We start from the raw sequence: 9,891 nt of genomic DNA, 5'->3' as shown, positions 1-9,891 counted from the left end.
GAAGTGCGTGATGGATGGTAAGAGTGAGCGGATAATGGCGCCACAGCCCATTATGGCGAATCCCTGCTCTGCACTTCCGACATATTTCACATTGAGTGGAACGGCTTTAAATTTTTAACACCGCAGCTGTTGTAAAAGCCCTCAGGTCGGTGTTGCAGAAAAAAATGCCAAAAATACGGTGAGCGTTCGTGAGCGCGTGCCTCGCGGCGACCGCTGAGGGCCGAACTCGCGGCGTGGCTTTAGCAAAAAAAAAAAAAAAAACTCCAGCGCTGTCGTCAAGCGATACCGGGCATGTCATGCTTGGCTTCGCATGAGAAACACGACGATATCGATGCATGTGGCGATGAGTACTTTAGCACAGTGCAAAGCGATGCCGGAACATGTAAATAAACCATTTAAACTATTTCAAATATGTAGTGATGTGTCTTTCAATGCTTACGTATGAAGAAATCCTGCAGCTTCGCTATGGTTCATAGCTTGCGCGACTTAGTGCAAGCTTCACCAGTTGAGCTGGAGGAAGTCTATCATGCTGAGCATGACTTTGTATCCACCGCTCACCGCGACGAAGAAGTCGACCTCTTCGATGCATATGACGACGATTGCTAGCACCACAACTATGCGAATACACAGTGATACTAAGACAAAGCTATGTGTCCCAAAATGCTTACCTACAACAGCTTCGCCATTCCAGTCTTGCGCGAGAGCTCAGGCTTCCCGACATTTTTTAAGAGCAAGCGAAAAAAACTGTGGTTGATTCCTGTGTCATAGGAATTGGTAACACACGAAAGTGAAGCGTGCAGCAAAATCTGCAGCTCAGCATGATTTGCTGGTCGGCGGCTGTCTTGTGGGTGTGCTTGGCGAGCGACGTTCTGCTCGCGGGTCACTTCGGCAAAGGTGTACTGGAATCATTTCCGCGACGGATATGACGTCAAGGAAATCTAGGGGTATCGCGGCATAAAACACTTTTGTGTTAAAATATAAAACCCGAAAATGAGCAACCATACGTATAACGTACCCTTTAGTACTAAAAATAGCTTTCCCGCAATTAGACCCTCCGTGCAGGGGTGCACCCTTTACAGGCCGCTTGCTTCGGTGTACTGGCGTCACTTCCGCGACGGATATGACGTCAGTGAAATCTTCGTGTACCCGGGAATAAAACACTTTCGTGTTAATAAACCGCCCCCACACAGCTCGTTTTGGAATGTCCAAAGTAGCAGCAAAGGGGGGCCCCATGTCTTGCAAAGCTTCAGAACGCTTTGCTTTCCACTATGCAACGATGGGTATGTTGACCTCCTCTTTACACACACCCCTGGTTAGGCTTAACTTTAGTTAGCTCTACCTTGAAGCCCAGCGGAAAGTCAAGAAAAGTCAAACTCATTCTATTTGAGCTGCACCTACTGGTTGATGTCGTCATACCTGAGAGCTTTACGATACGCCTAACTTCACGCCGCCGTGTACCGCATCCTTGTGATGGGGCAAACATTACGGGGGATGCTTAGAACTTCCCAAGAATGTGAAGGCAGAAGTTCCTTCTGATGGCCTGCTGTTAAACTTTCCCTTGAACATCGCGGCTGGGCCCCTGACCACTTGACCAGCGCCCTGAACACCACTATCCGAAGGTCGTCCCGTTCGCTCGCCATCGCCAGAACCCTCTTGTTCGGCCCCCCTCGGTCCCTTCACTTCTCAAGACGGCTCGTATTGCACGCGCAGCAGAGGCATACCCTCTTTTTTCTGCAGCTGTATCCATTCTACGATGCATAATCCCCGGCCAGTTTTCCGTGTGGGAAAACTCGCGGGCTTGAAACATTCATACTGATTTTTAAGCCGTTCGGCTTAAAAACATCAACCTCATTGAAGGTCAGTCTACGAGTACCGGCAACGTCAAGCTCATTGCACATCAAGCAGCTGGTAACCGTTAATATCGGTAGTGGTTAAAGCTTTGGGTTAGGCCTAACATCAGACTGTCGCATACCTGGGCCTTTCGCTGCCATCTGCAGTATGCCGGGTGTACTGTAAAGGCATTTACTGTATATGCTTTATAGGCATATCGGCATCTGTATACGCCTATATTGTAAAGGCGTATACAGTAAGGGCATTCTGGTAGAGCGGAATCCTGCATTTTATAATCTCCAACGTTAGCGGTCGATTCCTTTGAGTAGGCATGTCTTCGAGCACACTGATAATTTTTGGACTGGCAGAGAACTCGGGATCGCCACACGGCGCCGACGCCGCACCAGGCTCTTACTATACTGACCCGTCCCATTCGTATAGCAACCCATCCAGGGTACTCCATCGGCGCCGACTACAGCGGGGCTGGGGGATTTCTCTCTCTATCTATCTATCGCTCTCTATCTCGCTATCACTCTTTCGTTCTCTTTCTGTCGCTCTCGCTCTCTATCTTGCCTCTCCCTCTTTCTCTTTGTCTCCCTAGCTCTCGATCTCCACTTCCGTACACGGGCTCGCATTGGGCTTCAATAAGATTTTTCAGGTCAAGTCGCGCGAAAGGAGAAATCGCGGGGTGTGAGGTGTATATTTCTAAAGTGGTAAAGTAATTCTGATTCCTGAAACAAAAACCACAGGGTAAACCTAATTCTTTTTGTTGTCGGTACCAACACAAATTGCTATGGCACTCAAAGTTTTCCGAAGCCATTTTAACAATATTTGAACGTCTTCTGGAAGACAGCATATGGAGGCGCTGTACAAAAGCGTTCTGCCTGTTCTTCTTTGCAACTGATCTCTCTAAACATTCGAAAAGCAATCCATGCAGCGAGGGTCATTAGTATCAGGCAGCTATACACACAGAGAGACGGACGTTTTTTCAGCGATACGTTCCAGAATAGGGTCAACTTTATCTGTGCTTTCTTAAAACTCAGTCAAAATTTTAAGCACTTTACACTAAACAAACAGCAACATTGAAATTTCCTAATTCAGCATTTTCAACAATAGTGATTGTACTCCTATTAAACTACTAGGTCATTGTGGAAAGGCAAATAAAACAGAAACAAATGCTTGATTGTTCATTAATAAGTTGCTTTGTGGAATGTTCTGATATATGCTACGTTTTCTACCAATTTAAGGAGTCAATAAAATTATAAGCTGTAGTCTGCACACAAGAAAAAGACTATCTTCTGGAATACCCCATCGTCACTTTCCATCTGCTTCGAGACGAAAATATACTCAAGAACTCAAGGCACTAGCTTACATCACAGCAGGAGTTCGAGCCGAAGAATCAGCTGGTCGTTCTTGACATATCCTTCATGCTCGAGGTACCCCAAGAAGAAAGAAGACCTGTCAAAGTGAACGGCAACCATGTCGTCCTTCTCTTCGGCCGTAGCACTGCGAGCACTGTCGATGTAGACTTCCCGCACTCCAGGTTTGTCTGGGTGTATGACGTCCTGTTCGAGCTCCCCGTCGAACGGCCACTGGAGAGATTCGTCCATTTCTCCTTCGTGGAGCTCCAGGCTAAAATACATCCACACGAATCTACCGTGCTTCATGAAGGTGATTCCTGGCGATATGCAGTATCCGCAGAGGTAGACAGGATCGCTCGTGTAGCAAGCCTTGCCCGTCTGGATTGCTTCCTCCTTCAGAGTTGCAAATCCTTTCAACATCCACTGGTGAGCCCTGATTGTTTTCACAATGTTCCTCAAGACCGAAACGATGCCATTTGACGTTCCTTCACCTTCTCCCGGCACCGTGCTTCGCTCGACAGTGAGGTCACTTGCGTTGCAAGCCAAACCGTTGAGATCTCGTGTAACGTTTTTGTCCTTCACCGCTTCCCTTAGGACGCGAACACTGCGTGACAGTTCCTGGAGCCTTCTGGCTTGCGAATCGTTTTGGGCGAATAATAGCTCGAGACTGTCCCTTAACGCGTCCATCTGTTTTTCCAACCTTGCCTCGAAGCCTGTTCCTTCTGCCGCCGGATCCGTACACTCCTTTCTGATCTCTAAGACCGCCTTCAGACACCGTCCTATTCTCTCCTTGATACGGTTGAACTCGGTGTCACGGTCGTTCGTTGTCACGGCAATGCTCTCGGCCAATTCGCGCAGCAGGTTGCTTTGCGAGTGCGACAGACTCTCAAGCTGGGATCTCATGTCATCCGCTCGCTCTTCCAACGAGGCCTTGAGAGACGCGATGTCTCCTCCGTCGTCGCGGATGCGTGTGGCTTCTTCTAGGGCACGGTTTGCGCGATCCTTGACTGTTAGAAGCTCGGCGTGCATTGAGGCTATCGATGAATTGGTTTGTTTTATGGCGTTCAGAAGTGCTGCGTACATGTGCCGCGAGGCCTTTTCCAGGCCTTCCAACCTCTGCGTGGTGCTGTAATTGTACAGCTGAGCGCTGATGGCTGTGGGTCCACGGCAAGACTTTAGGTGGAGACAGATGCCGAGACGAGGCACTGTCACAGAGCACTTGGGGCAGGCGATAGGATGGTGTTGGCAGTTGTGGTGAAAGTGCTCAACGATTTCGGCGGCCGTCATGACCATGCTGCAGCCGTGGACTTCGTTCCAGCATTTGACCTGTGACACAAGGGAGTACCCAAACCCGTTATCTGGACTGCTGTTAACTAAATCTTGATGCCTGCCATTAGTTTTGTAATGCATGCGGTGCCGGCCGCGATGGCTCAGTAGCTAAGGCGTTGTGCTGCTGAGCCCAAGGACGCGGGTTCGATTCTCGGCCATCGTAGCCGCTTTTCGGATGGAGCCGACACGCGGAAACGCCTCTGAGTCTGAGATTTCGGCGCGCGTTAAGGATCCCCCTGTGGTCAAAATTAATCCGCAGCCCGCCAATTCAGCGCACCTCACCGCCTGTGTAGCGTCGGCGTTTTAAATTTCATAAACGATCGGAATGCATGTAGTACACGTCAGCAGAGTGCAAAGTTTAACACTGCGCCAACAAAATAACGCTAACCCAGTCGAAGACGAAGCGAATGCCATACTCACTCACTGCATATACTGGCTAGCGTTTTTTTTTAATTCTACCATGTCTTACCAGTTCGCCTGAACCGTCTACCTGATCAAGATAAAAACCATTTACTTGTAGTGCGGCAGGTAAAAAATTAAAGCCGTTTCACTCCTGAAAGCTGTCGGAAGAGCAGAGCAGTGATTCGCCATAATGGGCTGTGGCGCCGTAATCCGCTCACTGCTACCACCCATCACGCTATTCGCCGCCCTGTCTCACTCCTCTCTTGAAGAACGGAGGTTGCCCAGCACATTTCATACTTGCCGCCTTCGCAGTGCTCGCGAGCCCCCTGCCTAGAACAGCGCGAGTGTTAGTTCTGTTCCTTTTGTGCTTGCTTTCACCCAGCACGTGTTGGCGCCTTACGGGGCAGTCTGGAAAACGCCGTTTTTGGCGGCCACTTTTACGGGGTGGTGCGACGATAATTGGAACAATTTAAAATTTTTTCCTGAACGAACCGCCGCTCTGTTCGCGCTCAAACTTCACACGAAGGTCTCATTTTGTGGTCTATTTTTTTTTACACCGGGAACAACGACGGTACTTACGTGGATATTCTGACAGTAAATAAAAACTATTTCAGCCTGTAGTAAAATGGCGGCAGATTTGGACGTGCGAGACAGCGCAAGTTGATCTTGGAACGATGGCGCCACCTGGGGCGTTCAGAGAGAAACGCCCGTTTGGGATTCACGGTAGGAAGGAGCCAAATGGTGTAGCAGACGATCAGAAAATATGAAAGCGGGTTTTCTGATCATCTGCTGGCTCATTTGGCTCCTGCCTTGGTGCATTTGCTGATCGTCTGCTGCACCATTTGGCTCCTTTCTACCGTGAATCTCACACGTGCGTTTCGCTCTGCATACCCCAGGTGGCGCCGTCGTTCCAAGATCAACTTGCGTTGGCTCGCACGTCCAAATCAGCCGCCATTTCACCATAGGCGACAATGGTTTTTATTTATTTTCAGAATAAAAAGGTAAGTTCCTCGGGCTTTGTCAAGCTGCAAAAGTGGCTTTTACCCGAGCAACCATCCACTTGTGGAAAATAAACTGAAACTGAAACTGAAACTGAAGTACCGTCGTTGTTCCAGGTTTCAAACACAATAGACCACAAAATGCGACCTTCGTGTGAAGTTCGAGTGCGAACAGAGCGGCGATTCGTCCAGGAATTTTTTACAAAGTGTTCCAATTATCGTCGCCCCACCCTGTATGAGAAGCGTCAGCGGTTTAAGGGCTTCGAACGTTTATGACTCAATAAACCGCTTGCTTTTCGAAGCCTAGCTGGGACGCCGCTACGAGGGTACGCCGTGGGCCCAGCGAACGAGCTACGATGACGAGGCGAGCCCCTAAAGTGCCCTGCATTTAAAATTCACTTCCCTTCCACTCTGCAGAGAAGGATGACCAGCAAGCTGGGCGTAATTCAATGAATGCACGAAATAAAACACGTGTGTTTATAGTTTGAAATTGAGCATACCTCGTAGTTAATTAGCCTGATGAAGCTCGGAAAGACGACAGTTTTAATCCAGAGGGCAAGCGCGGGACTGTCCCCTTCCCCACAGTAGAAGCCCATGCATCAGCCGAAGGTGGGAATTCCGAAATATTTACAGCTTCGCTGTGAACTGCGTACTGTTGAGGAATTAATGATGCACGCTTGTTGGAGTCATGTTGGAGTCATGTTGGAGTCATGTTGGAGTCATTTTGGAGTCATTTCGGAGCATTTGGGTCGGCTAATAGTCATAGTTCGTTTCAGGCTACTTACAATTGAACAAGCGTTACGCTCGTTTTCAGAAACCATGCATCCTCCGTAAATGGTCATGCACAGACAGCGGGCGGAAATACCGTAACGTTTAAAACTGTGCAGTATGAGCCAAAGGATTAAAACACCCTTCTGCCGCATTATCTGCAGAGTTTCACGGCAGCACGAATGGCGTGCGCGACCATCGGTGCCCTTTCTAGAAGCCTTCGGTCTCTGTCCGCACTCACCTGCCTCCTGGTGAGGTTGTCGGCCGGAAAGCACCTCCAGTACACGTCTTCCTCTGGACACGCGTCCCCGTCCAGCGGACACGCGTGGCTGCCTCCGAGGGCGCACTGCTGGTAGCAGGACTTGCACACCACGTGACCACACGGCAGGGAACCGGTCACCTTGGGCACCAGTCCGCACACGCTGCATATGCGGCCGGGTGGAATGGGCTCGACGAAGTGCAGCGGCCTCCAGTCCAGCTCTGGCGAGAATCCGAACAGCGTGTACCGTTGGCTGTGAGCATCCATCCTCCGCGACGCGCGCTCACGGCTCCTTTGCAGTAGCAACCACAGAAGCGCTTCGATCGCGGTTTGGAACAAGCGGAATGCAAACGTGGCTGTGGAAACCAGCCGCTGCCACAGGCGCCCCGTTTCGTAGCTCATTGTATTGCGCCGTGGCGTCATGCTCACGTAGCCAGTGAAGAGTCTCGACATGGAAGCCACGTCAACTCGTTGGTTGGTTGCCTCACATCCTGGCATATACCCACACGGGAGATTGACCAAGACGTCTGCTAAATTAGGCTGTGACTTGGATTATTTTTGACACCAAAATATTTTAGGCAGCGTCTCGTACCACGCGCGTGGTACAAGACACGCCCCTCTCGCGATAGCTCCTGCCCCGCGTGACGTCATAATAACGTCATAACAATGTCATTATTCTGTGTAGTGTAGTACGAAATACACATTTTTTTAATTGTAGTACAGATTAACGCGCCATTCAACTGCTAGAAGTTTTCTAAACAAACAATTTTTGTTCTTTTGGGAGCACTCGGCGCTCCTGCTGCTGCAGCCGTCATAGAGTGAATACTTATTATCGCTCACAAAGAGTGACAATAGAGTCGCGTATCCGAACGTGGGACGAAGCTCCGATTTTCTCGGGCCGACAACGTAGATAAACCGGAGTTAATACTGTTAGAAGAACCATCTGAAAACGTGAGAAAATTGCTTGTAATTAAGTATTGCATGGTGACCCAGCCAGCCTTTCCCGACGGCAGCAAAATAGCCGCTCTCGAGTAATGTTGACCTTTGACCGCTTAATTATGCTTGGTATACGCCGATGGTACCTGCGTACAGTTTCAGCGTACGTGAGACGACATCACACAGCCGACTGGCCCCGTTCGAACAAGCTACGTTCCACACAAGAAAAGACACCGCCCGAGCGTAATTCTACGAACCTTCCGACGCATGCAGGCGCAGCGCCATCTGCTATCAACAGTTTGCATCACGGCAAGTTCAGAATGCTTAAATGGGCGACCTGAAATCGCAGTGTGCGTTCTCGAAATAAAGACAACTTAGCAGCGCCAAAAGATAATCGGAATGTAAAGTGCTGAGGACGAAGAGTACTGGAAGTAATTGTTTTTTACTAGGCACATGTGCGCATTACAATTACAAACGATTGCGCCAAGAATAAGAAAGGTAATCTTTGGTGTCCCCACACATGTACCGCGTACGTACCACTAGAGTAGATCTCCTCATCAGAAATATTAGCAAGGAAAACTATCTAAAATCGGGAAGTTCTTATTTTTGAGTGGACGAACTTGTGGCTTAAAATTTGTTTTACACCCAGGATACGTTTTGTGAGCAGAAAAGTCTCGTGAGCATGCACCACATGCATCATACTTGCATTATATTCAGCGCCTAAAAAGATTTCCTAGTAGAAACCAAAGATTTCTTAGTGGAATACGTGATTCTACGACAATTTAGGACCTGGGTCCTCCAAAGGTACACTACCTAGGCGTTTCATCTCATAGCTACTGCACTGGTATAACTTTCACGTCTCACTGTATATCCTCTGGTATACGCTATGTTCGCCAGACATTACTGAGCCCCTTCATGCAAACGAAGTTAATTCAGGACACCCAGACTATAAGGTCAGAGAACAGTATGGTAATAGAAAGGGTGTACACTTGGCCGACCATGTCTAATACGCATACATGCACTCCAGCGTATGAAAACCCATGGGTTCTGCGCAGGCTCAATAATCAACGTCAAAGAGAATCTTAAGATGTGCCTGGAACGTGAAAGCATCTACGGATTGTTTGTGTACACAGGTATAAGCAGCGAGCACGCTGCAAATGTAATAGATAGGCAAATGTCAAGGCTGTCATGGGGCGGTGTTAATGATAAGAAATGGCGAAAAACATCCCCATTTCAAACTACATTGATGTAATATGGGAAGGAGTGACGTCATATAGACATGTACTATAAACAGATATCAGTATGTTTACTGTACGTAAACACTCAAATGATATCATCAAATGGAACTAGAGGCCCCACTGCAATCACCCAGTTATGTTTCTTTGCAGTGGATTAGGTCGGTGGCTGTTAGCCGCACAAACAAGATTCTGTGATGGCACAGAGAAATAGCTGGAAAGTGGCTATGGAGCTCCGACTGCTCTACACATTTTATGTAATACCAATTATTTGTTTGAAGTTTGCAATAAAATTGATGTCATTTTTTAGTCTTTTTAATGAACGAAACTTTTCCTGACCACAAGACAGTGGTCGATAAACAAATGCTAACTCGCTTTGGTAGCTTGTAATGATTCACTGCAATTTCCCATGGCCAACCCAAGGAATACATGGCTCGTACACTACAGGTATAGTGCTACAGTCAAACCTCGGTACAACGAACACCACATTAACGAACTTTTCAGATTAACGAGCGTTTAAGAAATCCCACGCCGACTGCTTATAGTTTTAATGTAAAATTATTTCACTACAACGTACTTCAGAATAGCGAACGTTTCAAAATAACGATCGTTTTATTTAGTTCCGTGCCATGTTAACAACACCTCAGTACTACGAACTCATATTTTCAAGGCCGGAGACTCTTAGAAGTCCGTTAAACAATCGCGGCAACCGGGGCAGTGTGCTAGTAGACGACACGGCAAAGCGCAGCGAAGAAGAGGACGTCTTGCAACTT

The 9,891-nt window shown here is 48.2% G+C and overlaps 1 protein-coding gene across 1 annotated transcript; it reads right to left on the bottom strand.

Annotated features, from left to right (window-relative positions):
* Positions 1–2,772: 2,772 nt before the first annotated feature.
* Positions 2,773–7,220, bottom strand: LOC144141712 (uncharacterized). The gene is made up of 2 exons (XM_077673224.1): positions 6,930–7,220; positions 2,773–4,517 (listed from the first exon to the last, which is right to left on the bottom strand). Exons 1-2 carry the CDS (start codon positions 7,212–7,214, stop codon positions 3,204–3,206), a joined length of 1,599 nt encoding a protein of 532 aa, XP_077529350.1. The 5' UTR covers positions 7,215–7,220; the 3' UTR covers positions 2,773–3,203.
* Between the last annotated feature and the right edge of the window lie 2,671 nt (positions 7,221–9,891).

This window comes from Haemaphysalis longicornis, unplaced genomic scaffold, assembly GCF_048455015.1.
Source record: "Haemaphysalis longicornis isolate Haplotype H1 unplaced genomic scaffold, Haemaphysalis longicornis Haplotype H1 scaffold_6, whole genome shotgun sequence".
In the NCBI taxonomy this organism is placed as follows: Eukaryota; Metazoa; Arthropoda; class Arachnida; order Ixodida; family Ixodidae; genus Haemaphysalis; species Haemaphysalis longicornis.
Note: the sequence above shows the minus strand (reverse complement) of the source record. Positions and strands in the feature narration are given on the sequence as shown.